The 26,266-nt window shown below is 42.2% G+C and overlaps 1 protein-coding gene and 1 long non-coding RNA gene across 3 annotated transcripts in view; one reads left to right on the top strand and one right to left on the bottom strand.

The window, feature by feature from the left end:
- Window positions 1-18,818, top strand: part of DIRC2 (disrupted in renal carcinoma 2) — a 105,644-nt gene extending 86,826 nt beyond the window's left edge. Inside the window, exons 8-9 of the mRNA XM_013982378.2 lie at window positions 2,743-2,925; window positions 10,667-18,818. Of these exons, the coding sequence (XP_013837832.2) occupies window positions 2,743-2,925; window positions 10,667-10,782 (299 nt within the window). The 3' untranslated portion in view covers window positions 10,783-18,818. The remainder of the gene's footprint in view (window positions 1-2,742; window positions 2,926-10,666) is intronic.
- LOC106505786 lies at window positions 3,400-10,752 on the bottom strand. Of its 2 annotated transcripts, XR_002337879.1 has the most exons (4): window positions 10,665-10,752; window positions 7,430-7,574; window positions 6,981-7,034; window positions 3,400-6,504 (listed from the first exon to the last, which is right to left on the bottom strand). It is a non-coding gene; the product is annotated as an uncharacterized LOC106505786 (long non-coding RNA). The 2 variants fall into 2 exon arrangements; XR_002337878.1 differs by lacking the exon at window positions 6,981-7,034.

The raw sequence follows: 26,266 nt of genomic DNA, 5'->3' as shown, positions 1-26,266 counted from the left end.
TTAATTCTTTAGAGTTGCTTCATTTTTGATGGTTACATGTAGATGTTTGATAAATTTTTAAACAACCAACCCTCTATTGGTGGACATGTAACTCATTTTTAATCTTTTCATACTACGGACAATATTGCAGTGAGTGTTCTATATATACTTGTACCTTGTAGCTGTAGGATAAATTCCTAGAAGAGGAATCAGAGTTAAGTGCATTATTTGATAGACATTCCCGAATTACATGCCAGAAAATGAACTATTTACAGTTCTATCAACAGTGTCTAACCACAGTAGAAGTTTTATCTTTCCAATGACAAAAGATTTCCTCTTCCTTTCCCAGAATTAGGATACCTAGGAAACCAAAATTAGAAGATTTTTAAGGAGCAGGAAATGAAGCCAAGAGAGTTGTGTGGCCTTGAGGGGTTTTCAGACAGGGCCCCCTGCTTTACCAAGCTCTACTTTTTTACAACATCCCATGTCTCTCTCTTTTTTTTTTTTTCATACCGTGCCTGATAAAAATCAATAAAGTCAAATCTCTTTTCAAGACTCCATGCCAACAGTCCCCTTTCAATATGTTCTCATCCTTATTTTGTCATTCTTTCTTTTACAGCATGCAATTATTCTTTCATATACAGATTATGATTACTTTGCGGTTAATACAATTTAATTTTCCTGATTACACATTACAAGTGAGAGTATATCTCCTTCCGAAATATAAAAGTAAAAAGGATTCTTTCCAAACATATTTCCTAAAAGCAGCTGCTTTCAACAGTGGTTTGTGGATCTTACTTAAAAATAGCACTTGATTCTTAAGAGTTTGCTTTTTCCTATCATTTATTTCAGTGATTTCTTGTCTTAAACTCCTTGGGTCAGTGGCCACCTCTGCTCTGAATAATCTGACTGACCGGTAAATTAGTATCAAGTGTTGTATAGATAGACTACTCCGTAAAGCTACAGTAATATTCCATCCCTAGATTTCCTAATGGACCACAAATGAGTCGTAAGGAGAATGTGTTGATCAATTTGCATGATCTATGTCCAGCAAATATGCAGTGAGCGTGAGGTGTGTTGGGTTTTGTTTTGAAGAAACAGTTGCTTCATGCTTTAACTGCATTTATTGCATCTATCAGATGCATCCCATTCAATAATGAATAATTCGGTCACTGCTTTGGTTTGCAGTGTCCTTTATTCTCATCGTCCTTTTGTTCTCTATCTTCATATGTATCAAAGAAAGTCACAGTAACACCAGCTATTTGTGATACCAGAATGTGCTAAATGTTTGATAATCCTAAAGGCTAGTGTAATTGGAGGAGAAGGTGGGAGTTGAGATTAATTGGAGAAATTCTATTAGAAAACAATGAATACTGTTTTTTTTTTTTTAACCTCTTCAACAATGTTAGGGACTGTTAATGACTGCAGTCAGTTATGGTAAATTTTGGTAATTCGGTATGTTTTATGAATAATGCATAACAGACTTAGGATAATTGGCTCACTTTCTGCAGTTCCTATTCAGAAATTTTTTTCCTTAACAAATACTGTTTTTAAAAATATTTTCCTGGGAACTTTAAGGTTAGAATAAATGCTCCTCATTATCATCAGTGGGTATGATATTATCATCAGGGGATACGTTTTAGGTTTCCAAATAGGACATCGTTTTTCCTTATTAGTTCTGTTTTCACCTTCAAATTAAACTTATGAAAGATTTGTATAAAGACAGTAGCATTAATATATAATTATTTGGAGGGTGCATTTTTCTAAACATTCTTCTTAGAATAAGAATAGTGTCCATGGAGTTCCCGTTGTGGCTCAGTGGTTAACGAATCCGACTAGGAACCATGAGGTTGCAGGTTCGGGTTCGATCCCTGCCCTTGCTCAGTGGGTTAAGAATCCGGCATTGCCATGAGCTGTGGTGTAGGTTGCAGACGCAGCTCGGATCCCGAGTTGCTGTGGCTGTGGCGTAGGCCGGTGGCTACAGCTCCGATTTGACCCCTAGCCTGGGAACCTCCATATGCCGTGGGTGCGGCCCTAGAAAAGGCAAAAAGACTAAAAAAGTAAAATAAAAAATAATAGTGTTCTTATTCAAAGATTTCACTACAAGTTAGGTTAATAGGCTATTTATTGGCTAATCTGGGATCCTAGCCACTATTATACATTTCTAGGTGGTAACTTTTGTCTGTGTTCCAAAAGTCATATTAAAAAAAAAAAAAAAAAAAAAACACTCTTGACACGAAACTCACTTAAAATTGGGGACTTGCTATTTTAAATGTTTCTCCAGGAATTACAAAGTAGATAGCTTTTATTTTGTGTTTAAAGGCTGTTATTAACCAGTCTTAAAATATGTAATTTTTAGTAACATTAATGTCTCAACATTTTTTCTTAGATATAAATTCTCTTTAAAATTATAGAATGAGTCTAGACTTTGTATTAAGTTGCTATATTTTATCGATCCATCCCTATGCCAGGAGTGTGGCTAAAGGGAAAGAATCTTTTAAATTACAGTGCTTTGGAATAATCCACCAAAATTATAAAGCTAATAAACTGATAATCATCCAGCAACAAAAGTTTTTTCTATCTACTCCACAAAACCTGAGCGAAAAGCCAACAGATGTGTGAAGTTGTCAAACTTTATCGGCTAACATTGAGAAGAGATGAAATTTCAGAGTTCGTACTTATTAAAGAGAACACCCAGAAGGTCCATCTGCTGTGACTAACTGCTGCTTCTGTGAAACTGAAATATTTGTGTTTTTATTTTAGTGACACTGTACGCCTCCTGTATTCTCCTGGGAGTGTTCCTGAATAGCAGTATACCTATATTTTTTGAGCTTTTTGTGGAAACCGTCTACCCAGTTCCGGAAGGAATTACTTGTGGAGTTGTCACTTTTTTAAGTAATATGTTCATGGGAGTACTTTTGTTTTTTCTCACCTTTTATCACACAGGTAAGAAATCTTTTTATTTACTATCTCAATGTGTTACGAGAGAGGTTTGTAGCACTGATGTATAGGGAGTTTATGTGGAGAATTCTAAGGCAAATTGCTTTACTTGAGCTTTCACATGCCAATAAAAGAAAATATCTTCAGTTGCTTTTCTTGAAATGCAGCCTACCCCGACCTAATGCACCCTCAGCCCACCCTTAAGAGTCTCTGATTTAATTAACTTGGACTGGGGCCAGCATTTCTAGTTTTAAAAGCCACACCTCACCCCAGTTTATTCTAATATGTAGGTTCTCATTGAGAGCCACCAGTGTCTTGCTTTTTAAAAATACTTAGACTCGGAGTTCCCATCTTTGCGCAGCGGAAATGAATCCGACTAGGAACCATGAGGTTGCGGGTTCAACCCCTGGCCTCGCTCAGTGGGTTAAGGATCTGGCGTTGCCGTGAGCTCTGGTGTAGGTTGCAGACACTGCTCGGATCCCAAGTTGCTGTGGCTGTGGCGAAGGCCGGCAACTTCAGCTCCAATTAGACCCCTAGCCTGGGAACCTCCATATGCCTTGGGTGCAGCTCTAAAAAAAAAAGAAAAAAAAAATACTTAGACTCTACTGTCTTTATGTAAGGGAGAAATTAAGGTCAGGGGTATACATGTGGTTTAAAGCTTTGGGGATGAATAAGAGGTCATCCAAGGAGTGGATCACGTATAAAGGACAGGCAGTGGAGATGCACTTTGCACTGTCCGACACAGTAGCCACTTGCCCCAGGAAGCTAGTACAACTCAGGAACTGGCTTTCTAATTTTACTTCATTTTATTTAAGTTTACGTTTACACTGCTACATGTGGCTCGTGGCTACCGAATTGATCAGGGCAGGTTTAGAGTAAAGTGAAGGTTGAGGTGAGAATCCAGTTAGAACCTCTGAAGAAGAGGGAGGTCCTTACGAAAGAGAAAGGGTTAGGGTGCTGAGCTCCATTGGAGGAGTTAGCCTTGGATGAAAGGAGGTGGACAGAAGGCAGTGTCCCTGGGCACAGAAGGAGAGGCCTCCGCCACATGCATTGTTGGGGAAGTTCCTTCCTGAGGGCACCAACCTTCAGCTTAGAAGCCAGTTCATCCATGAAGAGTTGGCAGAGAGACAGTGGAGAAAGGGCTTAAGGAGGGGATGAAACTTTAAAGCAGCCTTCGAGGGTGTGGAAGAGATGCAGGGTCTGCTGCAAAGATTGCCGGGCACGGCGAAGGCCGATTCCGCTGGTATCGCGGGTCTGCGGGTTTGTAGTGGCTCTGCTGTGCCGTTGTTTGGTTTTCTCTCATAATTCTCTTTTCTGTGGTCCAAAGTCTGTTTTAGAAAATTGGGGCACAGTTATTGAGGCTTCTTTTTGTGCATTAAAATAAGGATTCATACATATTTTATATTGTATTTTTAATTTTTTATACTTGAGTCTTTATAAAGCTTTTATTAATTTCTACTAGGTTTGTATTCCATTTTATACCCTTGTCTTAAACAATTGAATATTACTACCTTTCCCTCCCCCTCTGGTTATTTTTTTCTTAACTACTCATCAAATATCAGTAAATTTGGATAATTACATGAAAGAATCTAATTCGTAAGATTCAAATATATTTAACAATGCTCTAAAATGTGACACTCCAGGAGACCTAATTGTTTTTGAGGAATTCTGACAGGCTTATAATTGAAATAATGTCCATAATAACCCTAACTGGGAAATAAATTTTAGAAACTTTCAAAGCTAATGAAACAATCTCCCCGAGTTTTGGGCAGCTCTCGGCATAGCGCTTTGGCCTAACAGCAAAGAGCATCCAAACAGTATTTTAATTTCTTAGTAATTAGAGCAACAAACTAGATTATTTCTATGGATCAGTAATGCAGGCAAAGAAGGTTTCAACTTTGCTAAACCTGATAGACGTTTGGTTTATCATATGAAAGAGGATGATATAGTCGAAGGAGAGTGATATTAATGAAGTCAGACCACTCTTCACTGTCCTTCTGGAAACATCTGTTGCCGTTAAAGAAAATGCCATCACCGGGTGTCAGAGTGAGGTCTTTGCCTCCAGTTAGTTTTCTAAACAAAGTCATCTAACAGCTATTACATTATCAGCTTGAATGCACTTCAGCTGTGTCACAGTTGAACTTCGGAGGCTCAGCACCTCTCTTTTGCCCCATAAAGTATCAGAGATGGCTGTTGCCCTTAGCGGGGGTAGAAACAGTTTTCCAGCTCATGGTCACAGCGGGGCTGAGTGGTCCTTGCAGCCTGGCTGAGCATGTTTTGCTCCCATCGAATGGAAATTGTTTTGTGTTCCCAGCATTTAAAGCCAACAGCAGTAGAGGGCAGATCATGTTATCCCCCAATACACCTTTGCACGTGGTCTCTAGACCATAACAAGCAGGTATCTGTTCATCAGTTTAAGGCAGGGACTTCTCCTGTGCCCTATGACTCTGGAGGAACCCAGTGCCCTCCAACCACTGAGCTCAGCCAGCACAGTGTTTCTGTCACACTCCTGGGTCCTGCAGCAGCTTCAGTTTGTTCAACTGTACGTCAGTGGCCACACTTCATTTTGCGGATTCAGAGTGACCAGATACAAGCAGACGTTTTTGTTTCTTTGGCACAGGCAGCAGAAGAGACGACAGACACCACTTCTATTAATTCTATCGCCCTGATACAATCGATAATTTATCTAGCTGGGAATCTTTGGGGTTTAGCTTCTGGGTTGGTTTCTAATCACATGTTCTTATACATAACTTTATAGATGTTAAAGGTTTCTGCCTAAATTCCATAAGTACTGTGAAAAATAAAAAAATAATCTTAAACAGGATGATTTTCAGGAAAAAAAAAATTGCCAGTATGTTCTGACATTTTAGAGTTAATGAGTAGATGGACGTGAAAGAGCCTAGACCAGGGCACTCACCAAATGTTTTGTTTCCTTTTGGATAATTAGCTGTTAATGTTAGAAATGCAAACACCTAGGCTTCTATTTATTTATTTGTCTTTTTAGGGTCACACCCACAGCCCATGGACGTTCCTAGGCCAGGGGTCGAATCAGACAGAGCTACAGCTGCCAACCTACACCACAGCTTGTGGTAACACCAGATTCTTAACCCACTGAGTAAGGCCAGGGTTTGAACCTGCATCTTCATGGATACCAATCGGGTTCGTTACTGCTGAGCCACAGTGGGAACTCCTCAAGAGCTCAATTTTTAATCATCTTAAAGATCTGTGGGCTTTTCTCAAGGAAGTACTAAACTTCCTGACTAGATTTCTTATTTCCCCACCATGTGCTGTCTGGGAGATGACTACATCAGATATGGTTTTTCAGGGCTGTACAGACTCACCCCAAGATGACCAGGCTCATGTGCCCTGTCTGGCAAGATAGGCTCCACTGGTGATTTGCTTGCAGATTATGGCCACTGCCATCATTGATGACAAATGTCACACAGGCTTCTATACCAGCGCCACTGGCTTATTTGGAGCCCTGAGCCGCAGAGTTTCCCGTTACCTGTTCTGATTCACCTTTGGGAATCTGGGACCCTGTCAGAGATTTCTTGGAGTTTTTCAAACTTGGGTTTTTCAAGGTCACTGTCAAAAAAAAAAAAAAAAGTTACTTGCTCCTTAATATAAGCATATTTGAAAAACTGAGTTACTTCCTATAATGTCTGCTTTGCAAATTTCAGTGAGTTATTTCAGACAGCACAGTGATGCTTTATTCTACTAACTTCACATATAAAATCAATTTGGCAATGCTCTTCTATTCTTTTTTTCGGTTTTTTTTTTTTTTTTTTTTGGTCTTTTTGTCTTTTCTAGGGCCACTCCTGCAGCATATAGAGGTTCCCAGGCTAGGGGTCTCATCAGAGCTGTAGCTGCCGGCTTACGCCAGAGGCACAGCAATGCAGGATCCAAGCCGTGTCTGCGACCTACACCTCAGCTAACAGCAACACCAGATCCTTAACCCACGAGCAAGGCCAGCAATCGAACCCGCAACCTCATGGTTCCTAGTCAGATTCGTTAACCACTGAGCCACGACGGGAACTCCTAAAAACATTAAAGATTTTTACCTCGGTCCTTTCATTTTGAAGTAGCTGACCATGAATTTGAAGCTGCATTGTGTGCTGAAGGAGGGAGGCACAGACCAGTGGTTACAAGGAGAGCACATTCAGCAGATGTGGACTCATGAAAAGTCATTTTATATCTAAGAAAATAGTGTAGTGATGGTCAGAGGTCTCGGGTAATTAACATGGAGTGAAGGGACTAGGGCATTTACACCGTGAAACCATGGCGTCAGATGACTTCGCTTGAGAGGCAGTGGAGACAGTTTTGTTAAATTACCATAATTTCAGTTAAATCCCCAAAGAAAGTAGAAGGCTGGTTCTGGAGGGTGATGCCTGGAACCAGACAAGTATTCGAAGGGCACCCAAAAGCGTGGCACCCAATTGCAGGGAAAGAGATGAGGTGAAGAGGTTAATACTGCTTTGTCCTACTTGCTTCAGTCCCACCAGAGCCTCACCTTTTGGTGCAGAGCCTGGAGTGCAGTTCAGCCCGTCTCACTGTGATTTGGCAGAGTCCTCAGGCTGTGGAACAGGAGGTGATCGAGAACCAGCAGAAACATAGAGGCGAATCGTGGCACCTTGGAGTATGGATTGATATTTTTTCTAGTGAAAGGCAAAGGGGAGGAATGTTGAAAAGCCGTGCTCATTGTGGAAGCTGCAAAGAAAATGTTGATGGATCAGGACTCTTTGGGTCATACATCATGTGACACCAGGCTCCGAAGGGACTGCAGCACCTGACTTCTCTCCCGCTGAGGCAAACTGAACTTTTCAGCAGCTATTTCCTGCACACTGGAGCCCCTTAGCTATGCTCTGTGTGAGTGGTTTTCAGTGGGAAGTGCAGAGGTTTCCGCCTCTGACCAATTTCTTAAAAAGCTAATAATTTCAAAGAACACTGGTAGTTGGTACTGAAGGGTGGATTTGACTTTTCAGAGAGAGGCACAATAATGAAAAACAACCAATGAACCATGATCCCAAAGAGCAATTTTGAGGCATTTTTTTGGAAATTCCCCAGGTAGAAGGAAGCATTTTATAACTGATAAAATAAAGGTCTGCATTGGCAACATGTGACTCGTTCTAGGTTTAAGGAGACCTAGGACAAGTTGATTGTTGTTATATGTGTGTTGCTCTAGCTAGCTCTCCATGAAAGACTTAGAAAACATCTTTTTTTTTTTTTTTTTTTGGCTATGCCCATGGCATGTGGAAGCTCCCAGGCCAGGGACTGAATCTGAGCTGCAGGTGCGGCAGTGCTGGGTCCCTAACTCTCTGTGCCGAAAGAGAACTCTACACTGTGCTTTCTTTTGAGTAAAATTCGATCTTAAAGTCAAAAATGCTCACTCTTAATATACGCATATTATATGTCTTATTAAGACATACGTTACTGGCTTTTCTATTTTTTCACTGCATCTTTTTGCCTGTTAAAATTATCAGAAATTCAGAGGCTATATGGCCAATATAAAAGCAGAACACGCCTGGTGTATCATTTCAGGGAGTATCAAAATAAAGACAGGATCCGAAAGACCACAGCCTTCCTGAGTATTTGGATTACAGTCAATCCAAGTAAAGGACAGAAAACAGCTCTGCCTGCAGATACCCCTGAAATGCACATCTTTGTTCCATGCTATAGAATAGCATGTCTGACTTTTAAAATGTAGAAATTGAAAGGTAGGGAGGCTGCTTTTGTGAACCTATTACACGGGGAAAAGGGGGAATATTTCAGCACCTTTTCTTACCAGTTGGTTTTCTGATTTCCATTCCTGCGTATAAATTGCACTTTTAGCCACATGAATTATGGATTAAACTAAAGTAGCAGCAAAGAAATCTTTAGGATGATTTTTGAAGATTAAGGCAGTATTAGCATGCTGTGGAAGCACAGAGGGAAAATATAAACCCCTAGCAGTGCCCAAAGGAAAAAACGTACCAGGGAGTGTGTTTCCCTCATTTTTTTAATTGAAATAGCCAATTGGATATTAAACCAGAGAAATTATCCCCGCACCCCACCACCACCTCGCTGCCAATAACAACCTCTTTGTGCCAAGCTGCTGCTTACTTCTGTGCTGCTACATCAGGACTGACAGAGGGGTCAGGACAGAAGGAAGATGAACAGATGTGCCACTCCAGGGCCCCAGAAGCCAAGGAAGCAGCTAGAGCAGCACAGTCAGCAGAGGGCAGCAGGTGTTTGGGTAGCAGGAGGCTTACTGGAGAGTCCTAAATTTGTGAATGGGCATTTTTGAAGAAGCACATTGATTCTTTGATTATATCAAAAACCAATGCTGTTTGGGAGTTCCCCTGTGGCTCAGCAGGTTAAGGATCCTGCGTTATCACTGCTGCAGCACAGGCCACTGCTGTGGCACAGGTTCAGTCCCTGGCCCAGGAACTTTTATGTGCCATGGGCATAGTCCAAAAAACAAAAACAAAACAAAAAAGTATTTGAAGTGCCTGTTTAGATGATTCCTATAAATTCTGCTAATTGGTATCATACATAACCATCATGGTTAGTAGGAAAAAAGCTAGAAAGAAACCAAAATATTCACAGTAGTTTCTCTGAGGGTAGAATTAGGATTCTTTTTTTATGTTTTACTTGTTTTATATTTTTGTTTCCTAATCTGTTTTACAGTGATCACTGCTTGATTTCTTTTTTTTTTTTTTTTTTTTTTTTTTTTTTTTTTTTTTTTTTGCTATTTCTTGGGCCGCTCCCTCGGCATGTGGAGGTTCCCAGGCTAGGGGTTGAATCGGAGCTGTAGCCACCGGCCTACGCCAGAGCCACAGCAACACGGGATCCGAGGCGGGTCTGCAACCTACACCACAGCTCACGGCAATGCCGGATCGTTAACCCACTGAGCAAGGGCAGGGACCGAACCCACAACCTCATGGTTCCTAGTCGGATTCGTTAACCACTGTGCCACGACGGGAACTCCACTGCTTGATTTCTTGCTGAGAATTCAAGAATTAGGGAATTTCTTCCTACCTGAGTATTAGGTATTTTCCAAAAATATATGTGTTACTTCAAAATTCAGGTGATTGTTATTTGTCTTTCTAATCCATCAGATATTTCTGAATAAGGACAGGAGTGGTGGTGATAAAGGGCACTTTAAACATAGTTACTAAACTCTGAGTTCGATTGTGGCTCAGTAGAAACAAACCTGACTAGTATCCATTAGGATGCTGGCTCGATCCCTGGTCTCCCTCAGTGGGTTAAAGGACCCAGCATTGTGGCAAGCCACAAGCTGTGGTGTAGGTTGCAGAAGGGGCTCAGATCCACCATTGCTGTGGCGGCTGTGGTGTAGGCCAGCAGCTGCAGCTCTGATTCCACCCCATCCGGAGAACTTCCATATGCCCTGGGTGCTGCTCTTAAAAAAAAAAAAAAAAAAAAAAAAAAATCACCAAAGGAACATTTAAAGGTGATTGATCTTTCCTTCTTTGAAGTAATATTTTTTTGGCCACCAAAGTCAAAGTGGATTAAATTGATGAAAAGTCATTAACAATATTGTCTAAAAATTTTCCACAGGAAGGCCCTGTAACATATTACATACATCACTCAGACTCCAGGTTGCCGCTGTTTGTTTGTTGAAAGCCGGTTTTCGGGCCTTCTAGGGCACACTTAGCTTTTGCACGCTAAGCACGTTGCACCCGGGCATACAGGTGCTTGTCTGTTAGTGACACATGAATGCTTACAACTGCATGTTTTTGTCTTACAGAGTTGTCTTGGTTCAACTGGTGCCTTCCCGGGGCGTGTTTGCTCAGTCTCCTCCTCATTCTGTGCTTCAGGGAATCCTATGACAGACTCTATCTTGATGTGGTTGTCTCAGTATAATAGCACAGACTTGAAGGAGCTTAAAAAGAGACTGGAAATCAATACTGCACACTGCACAGTCGCTTGGAATTGCACATCTAACAGGAAAAAAAGGAGAAGAGAGAAACTTCATTCAGAGGTTTTGTTAGGTTACAGATGATGACGTTAATTTCATTACTACGAGGTAATAATAATGTGGAACTTGAGTGATAATAGGGGATTTTTAAAACCGTATCAATGGCATACCTGTGCCTGAGTCTGGGGTTACAAGTGTGATGTCTTACACAGAAAGCACTGAGTAATTCCTTCTGTGTTTTGTGCCAGTGCTCAACTACTGATTAATTGTAATTATGCAAAGAAATCAAGGGTGTCTGTCATGAAGATAACTCCTTCCCTAAGTCACCTATCAGAATAGGAAGAAATGCCACTAACTTCTAAAGAAGTTTAAACCCTATATCAGATTTTAATTATAAAATAGCCAAGAAGCATATCAGTGATAGAAATTAGCCACGTGTACACTACATTTTTTTCTAATAAAGCCATTTCTTATACGACTCCTTATTTTTAATTAGGGCGGAAACCTTTGGCTATCCTACTCTATGATGATCAAGTGCTTTTTTCCAGCAACTTCAGAGCGCATACTTTGCGTCTCAGTCTTAACTTATCCTTGTTTCTGTGAAATGCAGTTTCATCTACTCGGCTCTTAAATGGTTATATTAAAGGTGACTAAATGTTTCATATAGTCGCATTAAATACTGTAGAAAAAAATGTAATTCCGTTCCGACTTAGCACTTTGTTAAAAGTGAAATGACAAGTCCCACAGAACATCCCGTGTCTTCGGGCAGATGTATATGCGGTGGCATGGGATGGAAAATCCAGCACCAGCTGTTATTTGCCAGGGTGACCTTTTATTAAATGACCCTTGTTTGAAATTAACAATTTATAGCATTGAAACTTTCCCATCTGTTGCATGATTTCTGAATTACATTCTCATATCTCTGAATTCAGGTTATAAAATAATCGGTTCTGGTATGGAGTCAGGATATTTGAAAAGGAAGTATTTTGCCAATACCTGCCTTCTTTCTGTGGATGAGAGCTTTTTCAAAAATAACACCCATTGGCTAGCTCCCAGACATGTATTTCACTTTGACATAAAATACGCTCTGCTGGGGTTATGGCATTACCACTATTCTCATTTCAGTAATTCCCCTCCCCGCAGCATCAAAACAAACACTTTCTCAAGACTATTTTACCTTCATTGTTCTCAGCTTCCTCCAACCCCCTCTCCTTTTTTCCTCACTTGAAATTATATCTTCATTGATACATATTTTTGTCTTTTCCTGGACAGGCAGAGTGTGAGCCAGCTCCTTCCATTACCCAGGGTGGTGAGGTGTGGTTAAGGAGACCTGGCCAGCACACACCATCACACAGTCCCAGATACCCCTTCTCCTTACCCCCTGGTAAGTTGAGGCTATGTGTTAACTCACCTCAGTCCTAGAGAAGGATTGTACTACTGCCAAGCCGCCTAAGATCCTAAATTGTGCCATCTGGAAAGTAAGAAACCCCCCAAATGTAACATCTGTCTTTAGTCACCTTTAGACCATCCCCCTTGAAAACCACCCTGCTAAAATAACTTAGCGGCAAGAACTGAAGGGATGAAGTCACTTGCTAAAGAGAAGAAAACCTAGGAAAGCTAGGCCTAGTTCCAGTAAACTCTGTCATTCTCCTTAAATAAAAATACGAGGAAAAGGAAAGTAGAATTCTTAAAGATGATTGAAAGCCAGCCAGTCCAGATATCAATAGTCCATGACCCAGGTGCTTAAATAACCACCACCCCTTCCCCTTCCCATTTAGAATAAAGACAGAAAGGTGAGGGAAGAATGATCATGTATTTGGTTTCAGTCAGAACTGTTATGTCTGAGGACATTGCTATATAAAATTTTGCTCTGAGCTATCTCATACAGAGCATTTTGATTATGGTTAATTCTGCTTTTAACACAAAGTAAAAAATAACAGTAAAAAATATTACCTAAATGACTCATTAGTTAAAAGACATCCCAAGTGGGTAGTGATTTAAAATGCTTGCACTGGAGAGTTCACATCGTGGCTCAGTGGTAACAAACCCGATTAGTATCCATGAGGACATGGGTTTAATCCCTGGCCTCGCTCAGTGAGTTAAGGATCCGGCGTTGCCATGAGCTTTAGTTTAGGTCGCAGATATGGCTCCGATCCCACGTGGCTGTGGTGTAGGCTGGTCGCTACAGCTCCAATTGGACCCCTAGCCTGGGAACCTCCATATGCTGCGGGTATGGCCCTAAAAAACTAAAATAAAATAAAATTCTTGCATTGTACCAGACACTAACCCCTGTTTTTAGCACATGAGATGAGACACCTCCCTCTCATTTACATTGCTTACCCCTCCGCAAATAATTTTTCTAGTCACAAACTGCAGCTCTTTTAAGTGATCAAAATTTCACATCCCAGGAGTTCCCATTGTTGCTCAGTGGGTTATGAACCTGACTAGTATCTGTAAGGACACAGGTTCGATCCTTGGTCCCAACTCAGTGGGTTAAGGATCTGGCACTACCATGAGCTGTGGTGTGGGTCACAGGCACAGCTTGAATCCCAGTATTGCTGTGGTGTAGGATGGTAGCTACAGCTCCCATTATACCCCTAGCCTGGGAACTTCCATATGCCACAGGTGTTGCCCTAAAAAGGAAAAAAAAAATTTTCACATATCAAACCTGGTAGGAAGAGAAGTAAAAGACTCCAGGGGTGGGGGGAGAGGATTCCATCATTATTTACTTATCTGTATATCTTTTTTTTCACTTTTTGTATCTCTCACATGCATCAAAAGACCAGCTGTTAACTGAAAAAAAAAAAAAAAATCTTAACCCTCCACCCATCCAAGTGCTCATTTTAGAATGTATAGATGCAGTCCCAGAGAAGTGGAAAGGATCTTGCCTAAGGTCACAATCCTGGTTAGTGACACAAGTAAAACAAACTGAAACCCACACCTTCTGACTCCCAAAGCAATGTTTTTCTCTACCTCACAGAATTGCAGCCGACTTTGGACATTTTGGGATGTTCATGAATACTCTTTCATGTCCAAAATCAGTGGGGCCTAAGAGTAAAATGCCATTAAAATGAGATGATTGTTTGGTTTCTAAGTGCAATCCATCTTTTTTCTTCATCGCTATCCTGTTGGTGCTCTAACATTTCAAAGTCTTAGCTCCCAGTGACATGCTCTGAAAAGTTTCTAATGAATAATTCCATCCTCATTAACCAAGTCAGCAGCATTATTAATTGGTAAGGACATGTTATAGTGAAAGTTCCCTGTGTCTTATCAGCGAATACTTCACAGTTTGTACAAAGAAGCATTTTTTTTTTTTAACATGGTCCATGGTGGAGGCATAGGAACAAAACAATTACATATACAAATGCATTTCACTGGAGTTCCCGTCGTGGCGCAGTGGTTAACGAATCCGACTAGGAACCATGAGGTTGCGGGTTCGGTCCCTGCCCTTGCTCAGCGGGTTAACAATCCGGCGTTGCTGTGAGCTGTGGTGTAGGTTGCAGACGGGGCTCGGATCCCGAGTTGCTGTGGCTCTGGCGTAGGCCGGTGGCTACAGTTCCAATTCAACCCCTAGCCTGGGAACCTCCATATGCTGCGGGAGCGGCCCAAGAAATAGCAACAACAACAACAACAAAAGACAAAAAAAAAAAAAAAAAAAAATGCATTTCACTGAAGGATAGAGTTAATAAAATAATTAGAGGGAATCAAGTACCATTTTGTATATTTAAGCACATATGGCCTAAGGGCCAAGTTTTAGCATAGATCGTACATTCATGTTTAATTATTGAGAATGTTTACAGCTTGTCTTTATGAAGCCTTTCTAATCAAGGATTCAGGCTAAGAGATTTTAAATTGAGGAAATTAAATTCTCATCTACTCATCTTTTAATGTTTTTATTTTTCCTACTTTTACTGAAACACAGGCATTCATCTTGCTGCTTGTATAAGTACAAGCTTCATTTTAAACTCAAATCACATGCAAATGCAGCGTAAATTTGCTTTAAATTAATGCTAATCACATTAACTCTACATTTTCCCCTAAAACAATAAGTAGGGGAATTGCTGAGATTGTATTTTCAAGCAAGTGCAAAGGCTGTGTGATATGAAGAAAGCATCATATTAAAAAATATATAAAAACTTGAGATTTCATTGGTCCTATTTCATAAATATAGGAAAAACAGAATTCCCCTTTCATTGGTATGATTGTACTTACACAGAAAAGAATGAGATAAAACATCTCAGCAATGTGCTAGTCTGTTGGGAAAAATAAGCAGTACTGAGGTGGGGGGAGCATGTGGGACCATCCTCAAGGAACAAACCTGGACAGAATTTTAGGTGCTTTTTTAGCAGCATCCACCGGGTAGTTTGTGCTCAGTGGCCGGGAGGGGTCTGCTCGGTCAGCAGACATCTTCTTGGCCACCCTGAGCCCTCATTTCCTTTCAGGCGCCCTCCCAGTTCAGGTGGAACCTCAAACTTAGGAGATGACCTCTAGGAACTGATACCAAAGCCCTCAAGAGATCCTCAGGCCAGGAGATGGGATGATAGAGGCTGTAGGCAGAGTACAGGCAATGGCATGGCCCTAAATCTCTCCCCAGACCTACCCCTCTTTCTAGGACCAGTTCTAGGTTGCTCTTGGTCAGGACTGAAACACCAGCCCCTTGTTTCCCCTACCAGTTCCCTGAGGCTCTTCGCTTGTCCTCACTGCCCGGTACCGCAGCTTTCTGAAACTTTCCGCTCCATCCTGATCTCTGCTTCCTTGAACTGACTTCCTGGGCACAGGCTTCTTTACCATCAAGTTCTCCCCAAGCTCCAGTGCTGAAAACCCACTCTCCCTCCTGAGCAGTAATAAGGCCATATGCCCAGACCTCCTCCTCCTGAATACGATGGTGGCGTGAGCAGAACATAAAAAAGCAAATCCAGGTACTCCAGAAAGGTTTAACAATTCGTCTCACAACCAATTCTTTTAAGTTAGAATATTCCCCTGAAATGGGAAGGGAATTAACAAAGGTCTCTACCAAGTTTCTGTAGCTATTATTTGTTATACCTTTAGGATATGAACTGACTGACTTGATGTATGCAGTCTTGCTGTTGTGCCTTGGAACCTAGTAGGCCTCAAACAATAGCTTTCCATCTCAGCCCACACTCAGAGCAAAAAGCCACCCCACCCCAGCTAGTCAGTTCATTTAACAAACGGAATTAATTTAAAAAAAAAAAAAAAAAGCTTAAAAGTGCAACAAGATTCCATTTCAGCAACCTTGCTAAAATGATAAAAACACACCAATCCATCTCAGCTCTACATGTGCCAGATTTGGTATCTCATGAGGCTTGATGTACCAAAGGGGATGCTGGAAGCTCAGCCCTAAGTACTTTCAGCTCTTCTGGTTTATGAGTGAGGCCTCTGCAGTCTTGATCAAAATGGCAAGAATGACTTGGAGGCACTTTTGATGGCAACTACAATTTAGATTTCCCCTGGTTCCGATTGGCTTTCTTTCCATTTACCTGAAGGGATGGTAGCATCAAATATCACACCCAAGCATCCCATTTTACAAATAAGCCAACAGAGAACCGTTTAGGTTAAAGGACACAGCTCGGATTTGCAAATCATTGACTCCTAGACCACCCTTCCTTCCATTAATGATCAATGTGTTAACCAGAAATAAATTGTTTCTTTCTTTTAAATTGTTGAAAATTAAACAGGTACATGAATGTATACTCATTATAAAATATCCAGTACAGAAATACAAAGTGAAGTCTACCTCTATACAAACGTGCCGCTTAATCCATTCTGCTTTCCAGAGGTAATCCCTGTGAGTCCTTTCAGAAATCTTTCTATGCATTTACATACATAGATAGAAAACCTTGAGAGGATTTAAAATCGGGTCATCTCAGGAACTATTCCTTAAGACTTTGTTGGCATTAACATGTTGGGCAGGGCTTTCTGAGCTCCTTTTTTTCCAAAATGAGTCTGTATCAGATGAAGCCATTGTTAAATGGAGACATTTCACAGACCTTGTTATATGCCGTCAAGCTCTATCATATTCTAAAGTGTAACGGTGAATTCCAATATGCAATGTTTTTCTTATTGGAAATAGACTTTTTATGCCACCAACTAAGGTCCATACACTGTGTGAGAAGAAAATGAATGTCTCACCCCCAAAATTCAAATAGGTTTTCTTGACAGGGTTTCCTTGGTCTCAGCAGAGGCACAGCATACTATGGAAAGCAGAAAATTAAGAGGGCAGTATATGCAATCGCATTTTTAAAAAAACAATAGTAATAGCTCATGAATATTCTGGTAATCCTATTTTTCTGGCCACCTACCATAGCTACTAGTAAAGTCGATGAACTGCAGTAGGACGAGAACTTAGCTTCACCTGGTCACTTTCTCGCCTGCCCTCCTTCCCATCCAGCTTTCCCCTTCCTACTTATTTCTGACTCTGCATGGAAGCAAACCGTGTGAAGCCCAGATTTTTTGAGTTGCTCGCATTATTAAGAGAGCTGACCAGTTGTGAACTAGACTAGAGAAGACTGAAAGAGCCCTGGCTCGCATAAGAGCTCCAGAGCCCAGCTTGGCCAGGTCTGATGCCTTCAGCTGTTTGCTCTCAGGCAAGCCCCTTCATTCCTCACTTATCTGTAACTCTGAAGTGAAAGAGTATTCCCTAAGGTCTCTTCCAGTTCAGAAATTCAGGTCCGTCCTATTTAAGTACTAGAAAATGACTGGCATGCATGCACCTATTTGTGCCGTCGTCCTCCCCCGAGAGTCCCTACCCGTGAACAGTGGGCTCTGCCACCACCACCCACACTCAACAACAGCCAGCTCTTTCATTGTCTCTGCTAGGAGATAAGCAGCAGGTGCTGTTTATTTCCCCAAAGGACTTTATATAGGAAATGCAGGGTTTATTAAATTTATCATCTGTGATAAGAGAAACTCTGTCTGCTGTGAGAAAGCATCCTGGGAGCCAGGTCAGACTGCTGCATTTGCTCACTGGAATCAGGCAGAACCAGAAACCCGTCCTCTGATTTGCTTTGATTGATAATGAGTTAGCAGTGGGTTTGCACCTGTAGAAATCAAACTGTCGGATCAGATGGTAAAGCTGATCCTTGAACTTGTGTTTCTAGAGTTATGACAGCCAAATATTTTAAGTTGCTCTGTAACAGTGTCATCTCCAATGGCCAAGTTCTGCCAGGTGAGCTGCACAGATCTTTTATCGAGTGAGAGCCTAGGTTCAGTACGTTAAGATCTGAGCTGCACACCAGTGTTAGGAAACAAGGCTTCACTGAGACTCTAATGTGGGCACAAAAGCTGTCAGAGAAATAAACCAAAAGACCAGCCAGGGAGTCAGGAAGCCTGAGTTTCAGTCTCTCTCTCCAGGCAGCTGCCGAGCACCCTTGGGGCTTTGGGAAGGTCACATTTCTGGACCCCCGACTCCTTCACCTCTAACATAGGAGGGTTGAGTAGATGTTCCTTTTTGCTGAAAAGTTTTCTTTTTAATTTTTTATTATACTTGATTTACAATGTTCTGTCACTTTCTGCTGTACAGCGAAGTGACATGTACATTCTTTTTCTCACATCATCCTCCATCAGGTTCCAACACAGGTGATTAGATAGAGTTCCCTGTTCTCCACAGCAGGACCTTGAAAAGTTTCATAGCATCTGATATACACCTATTAGGTCACAGACAGACCAAAACAAAGTAGAAAACAACATGAGGGCAATACCTTTCCACCTGTACTTCCATTTACATATTATCTTTTTAAACTAACATGGAGCTTTTAAAAGAAAGGCCCCATCAATTATGTGTTGTAGGTGCCAGGCAGTTACGGGCACTCTCGTGCCATCCGCATATTCACTGTACTTTCCTTCATTCATCCTTTTATGTATTCTGTACACAGAGTAATTATATGTGTGCAATGTGTGCCTATGAAGGAGAAAAATAAAAGATGTTTTTGCGTTTCAGGACATATTAGACAGATTGCTTTTTTAAAAAAAAAAAAAAAAAGTACTCAGGAGTTCCCCAATGGCTTACAGGTTAAGGATCTGGCATTGTCACTGCAGTGGCTCAGGTCACTGCCGAGGCATGGGTTCAGTCCCTGGCCCAGAAACTTCCACATGCCACAAACAGCCCAAAAAAAAAAAAAAAAAAAAAAACTCTCCTCAACTAACAAGACGAACAGTGAGGGGTTCCCGTCGTGGCTCAGGGGTTAAAAATCTGACTAGCATCCATGAGGATGAAGGTTCAATCCCTGGCCTTGCTCAGTGGGTTAAGGATCTGGTGTTGCCATGAGCTATGGTGTAGGTCGCAGATGTGGCTTGGATCCTGCATTGCTGTGGCTGTGGTGTGGCCCAGCATCTACAGCTCTGATTAGACCCCTAGCCTGGAAACCTCCATATGCCGCAGGTGTGGCCCTAAAAAAAGCAAAAGAAAGAAAAAAAAAAAAGAACAATGAGCAGAAACTTAAATTTTTTCTCATGCCATCATTAACCATAACTGATTTCAGGGAAGGATATTCTCCTCCATTGGAATTTCCATCATAGACAGAACCTGTATCTATCTGGGAGAATTGAATCAGCTTTGGCCTGAGGCATCCCAAACCTCAGCATCATTCAGTGACTGGGGAGTGGGTTACTACTCCTTTAGAAAGTTGGGAAGATTGTTGGCACCTCTGGTTTCCTTTGAAGACAAAACTTAACAAATACATGCATACCAGGGTACACGTTCTCATAAGGCCTTGAGAGTTTCTTTCCTAAAAGGAATTTGAATTTTAACATAGGACAATGACTAAACACCAAAAGAAAGGGTTTCTAGTGATAGAACTTGGGACATCAGCCCATCAGAGAGAAGGGCTGCTTGGGGACGTGGGAAGCCCTTCAGGTGTCTCCACTTGTGGGTATTCACCACCCCTGATGCAGCGCTAGTGCAGTCCTGGCCTTCTAAGCCTTTGCAAAAACTCAAATACACTAAAAGAGGCAGATTTTAGTTCTGCAGATCGGTGTATACACTACCTATTTCTGTTTAAGTCTGTGACTGAGGGAATGCCAGGACGAAGTCAGGAGAGGTGACTAATCCCACCCCTCCTGCCAGAACAGGGCTGCCCACTGGAATCCAGGCAAAACCCAGGCTGTGTGTTAGGGTGGCCCCTCCCCGAATTCCCTAACTCACATTGCACTGCTTCCAGATCGATAAGTTATTGCTGAGAAAATCCTTTCAGTGAGTGACATCCGTGTCTCCAGTGGAGCCGTCCTTCTCCCAACCCCACTGTCCTTTCAGCCTGTGCCCCAGAATCCTTGCTCTGTGTCCTGGAGAAATGCAGTTACCCTTGTCCTTTTCAGGGAAAAACATATTGACTGATATCTTGGCCCTGACATTTCACCCTGTTTTATCTCAGGACACAGAAGCCCCTTCATGTTTGTTGTCGTTTTCACTCAAGGTCAGTATAGATCCCCGAGCACAGGCAACCTGCTGCATTCTCTTGCCTATAATTGTCCTTCCATCTAATCGGGGAAAGGTTGCTCTAATGAACCAGCTACAGATTCCCTCACCTAGTCACTCTTTCATCACTATTCCTTTATCAGTAAATTCTTTGTTATCTAGGTCCTGAAATTTATTTCATTTTTTAAACTAATTTTTTTCTTTAAAAAATGCTTCCTTTATCTCATAGCAGACTGTGATCTTTTTCCCTCTGAGTACTGTATAATACAATTTGAACATAATAGAACATTCTAAAATAAAGCCAGGCAGGGATTTCATCATAACCAATATTAAATGCTAGGAGAGGCAGCATTTTAAAAGAGAGGTGGGATGAAGGAAGCTAGGTCTCATAATTCAACCAGTATATCTGGGGCTCTCAGTGCATGCTGAGCACTGCGCTAGGCTCTGAGGATGTACACACAAATAAGACAGCATCATGGCTCAGAGAGTTTCATATTCTGATGAGTCCATTCATAAAAACTGTAATTCAAAGCTAGGAATAAACCCTTCCCCGCCCCCCCGAGGCACACACAGCAAAAGTCTGTTGGAAATCTACAGAGCTTTCACAACTGGCTCTGGGACCTTAATCTGTTTGGAAAACTCTGTTCTAAATCCTATTTTATTGGGCCATTCAAAATCCATGCTTGTCCACAATCAATATATACAGTTATGTGTAACCTTCACAGAGTAAGAAATGCCTCGGACAGCTTTTGAAGGGTTAGGCAGAGAAATCTGTTCTGATGGCTTGAAAAGAAGTAGAAAAGTTTTCAGGAAAGCCAACAAGATTCCAGAGAGTTCAGCTCTGCTTGTGTTCACACAGGGGATTTGGCCAGGGAAGAGCCTTCTAGCAAGAGGGATACAGGGATGGGTAAGCAAAGAGACCCCACTGCAGGAGCAAGCAAGATCTAAGCCAGACTACAGGCATTTGTTAATGTGTCTGCTGGGCCAAAGCAGAGAAGGAAATTTGGAGGCAGGAGTTGTGGTGAAAGCAGATTCTGGAAAACAGAGCCCCCCAAACTGGCTCATTCTCAGAGGCATCTGGCCCAACCTCCCGCCTCCAAGCACATCCCGCCTGCAGTATGTCTGGCCAACTGCTTTTTGAGCTCTCGCGGGTTGGAGAGTCTACAACCTTCCCTGTCATCTGTTTCACTTAGAAGTTTGCGCTTAGAAGTTCCTTTAAAGAGTGGAGGCGGGAGAGAGACGGTCCAAAAATGGGGAGACAAGCAGAGCAAATCAGGGCAGGGGAACTGTAGTGGCGCTGGAGGTGGGGATTGTCTCTGCATTTCACACTCGCTCACCCTCCAGGGCGGGAGGGGGCGCTCACCGGGGGAGCCAGCCATCTGGGGACCGCCCTCCCGGAAGCCCTGTCTACCAGAGAAGAGGTTCCTATCCTGCTCCACGCAAGCAGTACGAATCCAGACATCCACGGCCTCCCAAGAGGAACTGGGTTTCATTCGAAAGTCTATGAGTTTCCTAATCCCCTCTGCCTTCCATTCTCCAGAGTAATGTTCTGTCATTGAAGGCATGCCCTTCAGTGCCCTATTGCAGGCCCCCTGCCACTGTCATTCCTTTTCATACCAATTCTCGGATGCAAAGCAATCTTGGGTAGTCCAAACATTTCTTAGATCCAAGTAACGTTTCCATTGCTTACTCCATTCAGACTCTTCCATCTGCCTCCACCCTCTCAGTCACACCCCTAGAAGCAAACCAGGAAGTCTGTCCAACCAGAAGCACTCTTTGAAAGCCCAAACACTTTCTTGTTCTCCTGTTCTCAAGCCATGGTGTATTTCATCTGACTTTACACCACCCCTAGCCCTCTGGCTTTCATGGTTCTGCACCACTTGACAGAGCAGGCAGGCAAGCAGAGGCTGGGGCAGCAGGTGGAAGGAAGTACAGGCAGGATGTCTCTAGAAACAGAAGAGAGGCAGCTGCTGGCACAGAAACCTGCAATAGTCCCATGGCCATCATGACCCACACGAGGGTCCTAGCCTGCTAAACAGGCTCTCCCTACCCCCATTCCCCGGGTTCCCTGGGGGCGCCCCTCCCTTTGGCTTTGAGCCTCATTGCGGTTCACGCCTTCCCCCATCCCAGGAGGCACTGAACTCTGACTCCTTTTCAGGCTATGGAAGAACGAAGTCCTTACCTGTTGGAATCTGGTCCACCCTGAGAATGCTGACACTAATGCAGCTGAACACTAGAAGTTCTGAGGGAGTTCCCTGGTGGTCTAGTGGGTAGGACTCTGCCCTTTCACCATGGCAGCCCAGGTTCAATCCCTGGTCTGGGAACTGAGATTCCCACATCAAGCTGCTGCATGCCACAGCCAAGAAAAAAATGAAAATTAAAAGCTAAAAAAAAAATAAAAATTTTTCTCACTGCCAGAGTAAAGAAAACTGCTCTAGCAGGCTGCAGCAGATACTCTGCCTCTGGGGCTCTTGGTCAGAAAACAGGCCCGGATGCTCCCAAAGGACTGAGGGTGGACCAGATGATCTCTCAAGATTGCTCCCGTCGTGGTGCAGTGGTCAACGAATCCGACTAGGAACCATGAGGTTGCGGGTTCGGTCCCTGCCCTTGCTCAGTGGGTTAACGATCTGGCGTTGCTGTGAGCTGTGGTGTAGGTTGCAGACGTGGCTCGGATCCCACGTTGCTGTGGCTCTGGCATAGGCCGGCTCTGATTCAACCCCTAGGCCTGGGAACCTCCATATGCCGCAGGAGCGGCCCTAGAAATGGCAAAAAGACAAAAAAAAAAAAAAAAAAAAAAAAAAAAAAAAAAAAGGTTGCTCCCAGCTCCAGAACTAAGGGGGGGGGGGTTTGTTTTTGTTTTGTTTGTTTGTTTTTTGGTCATGCCCTCAGCATGCAGAAGTTCTCAGGGCAGGAATCAAACCTGCACCTGTACCCAGAGCCACAGCAATGACAACGGCAGATCCTTAAACCACTAAGCCACTAGGGAACTCCTCCAGAACCTGACTTAAAAAAGCAACACTAAGATCCAGGTAACATACAGGCTCCGTGACAGCAGGTGCTCCTCCTCCCATGACACCCCATACACCTGGGCAGATTTTCCTCTCCCCGCACAAGACACGGCGCCAAGATGGACAGAGGCAGGGAGGGGGCTTAAAAATCTGCCCACACCGAGCCTTGTTGCCAGGGGATGTGCATATCTGCTGGCCTGGCGCTGTGGCCTGGTGGGTCTATGCAACTGTCACAACGTGAGTGTGTGTGATGACTTCTCCTCTGACACTCCTCACAACTTCTGAGTGTTCTGTGCATTTTAAAATGATTCTTACCATGTAAATATTATATTACACTTTAATAAAAAGGTTTTTTTGCATTTTACTTTTGTAATATTTGAGGGTTTATAGATTTTTATTTTATGGCTAAGTATACTTTTGTAAGGAAATATCGAAGTCTTGAGTATTTTTATTCTTTTAAAACTCTAGCTAGTGTCCACTGTAAGCACGGATAAATATTATTGTATACAGTTTTCCTTCCCTTCCATCGCGTCTTTTTAAGGAACTGTGTTTTGGCGTAGCGTTTTATTTAAAACTCTCTGCTTCATGTTACACACTGTGAATACTGAAGATTCTGAAAAATAAAGATGCATTTAAAATCTCTGTGCTGTGATGTTGTAGAAAATGGTAATGTGCATTGCTTTGCCAAAGTGGTAGTTAAATGTTTAATGGTTTAGAACGCCTCGTGGAGAACGGGGATGGGGTGGCTTCTGGTTGTTACTCACAGCGCGGGGCCTCAGCGGCAGCCCGCACATCTTTGGAGAGCGACACATGAATGGTGAGCGCCTGCTCCGTTAGGAAGTATGGTTATGTTGACATTATACGTACTGTGTTGTGGTTTTGCAATAAATGTGTATGGAAAGCACTTGCGATAATGTGGTCCGCATTTTGTTTTTAATCAAACTCCAAATGGCAGTAGAAGTGGAGCCAAAGCTCCCTGCACATTTGGGCAGTGAGATACAGTGGGGAAAAAAAAGAAAAAAGAAAAAAAGGAATGTGAGCTGGGGAGCAGGACCGGCTGGGCCAAATCCTGCTTCTCCACCAACAAGCCCTGAGACTTAGAAATTCCTTCATCTCTTTGAGAGAGCTTGTGTTCTCATCCATGGAAAAACAGAATTAAATAAAAGGGGGGCGGTACTTATGCTTAACTCACACGGGTTTTGTGACAATGGAATCAAGTGATGAACATCAAGGACCTGGCCCATTTTGCTTGGCTGGCAAGGGTTATTTGCCTTCTTCCTCTCTTTCCCTCTTGTATCCTTCCCAACGTCATTAATAAACTTTTAACTTGAATATTAAAAATTTTAAATGATGTTCTGAGTAAGATGATAGTTATTAAATCCTTACATATTTAACACTGCTTGTATGGGTTCCCATTGTGGCCCAGTGGAAACGAATCTGACCAGTATCTATGAAAACGCAAGTTCGATCCCTAGCCTCGCTCATTGGGTTAAGGATCCAGCACTGCCATGAGCTGTGGTGTAGGTCACAGACACAGCTTGGATCTGGCGTTGCTGTGGCTGTGGTGTAGGTTGGCAGCTGCAGTTCCAATTTGACCCCTAGCCTGGGAACTTCCTGATGCTGCAGGTGCGGTCCTAAAAAGCAAAAACAAACAAACAAAAACAATTTACTGCTTGTAATTTATCATGGAAGTTAATTCCCAAAAATGTTGATCACAGTTGGATTTAAAGAGTATTTGAGAGATGTGGCAATGTTTACATAAGCCTACAGCCTTACCAGTCTACTGGAGATCCAAAGGGATTTGACTTTGTGGAATTTAAAGCAAAAAAACAAGCAGCAAAAGCTATGAAGATAGGTCCAGAGCCATCACAAAAACATGAAACACATACTTTTTAAATTTAAAAACAAGCACATCCAAGGTTAAGTGGTAGGGAGCCTATTTTTGGAAAAACCTGGAAACATGAACATCCTTTAGCCCTCTGGAGGAAGGTTTTTCTCAATGTTCCTGGATTAGTTATCAAATAGTCCTGCTTGCTGCTGCTGCTGCTTCTTTTAATGGCCACGCCCATGGCATATTCAAGTTCCCAGGCCAGGGATTGAATCTGAGCCACAGCTGCTGCCATGCTGGATCCTTTAACCCACTGTCCAGGGCTGGGGATCAAATCCATGCCACTGCGGGAAGGTTCTTAACCCACTGGGCCACAGTGGGAACTCCTAGTCCTGCTCTCTTCTTGAAGGTTCCGAAGTCTTCATTTTTAGAAATACGGAAAAATATAATGCCTTATTTACTTTTTGCCATAAATGATTTTAGTATAGAATGGATCATAACTATATTTTTGTTTTATATCCTTAACATATCATGGACATTTCCCATGACAAGAAAAACTTTTATAGTATCACTTATATCTAGAATCAATATACAGACTTGGAGAACAGACTTGAGGTTGTCAAGGGGGAGGGGCAGGGAGTGGGATGGACTGGGAGTCTGGGGTTAATATATGCAAACTATTGCATTTGGAGTGGATAAGCAGTGAGATCCTCCTATATAGCATAGGGCAATTTATCTAGTCACTTATGACAGAACATGATGGAGGATAATGTGAGAAAAAGAATGTGTGTATATATATATGTGTGTATATATGTGTATGACTGGGTTGCTTTGCTGTACAATAGAAATTGACAGAACATTGTAAACCAACTATAATGGAAAAAATAAAAATTGTTATAAAAATTTTTAAATAAAAAATATAACAAAAATAATTTAAAGTATTTAAAGACATTCTATGAGGCCACCATCACCCTCATTCCAAAACCAGACAGAGATACCACCAAAAAAGAAAACTATCGGCCAATATCATTGATGAATATAGATGCAAAAATTCTCAACAAAATCTTAGCCAACCGAATCCAACAACATATCAAAAAAATTATACACCATGACCAGGTTGGGTTCATCCCAGGTTCACAAGGATGGTTCAACATATGCAAATC

The sequence above is a fragment of the Sus scrofa genome, chromosome 13 (genome assembly GCF_000003025.6).
Source record: "Sus scrofa isolate TJ Tabasco breed Duroc chromosome 13, Sscrofa11.1, whole genome shotgun sequence".
NCBI classification, from domain to species: domain Eukaryota; kingdom Metazoa; phylum Chordata; class Mammalia; order Artiodactyla; family Suidae; genus Sus; species Sus scrofa.
This window is presented reverse-complemented; position numbering and strand designations above follow the sequence as displayed.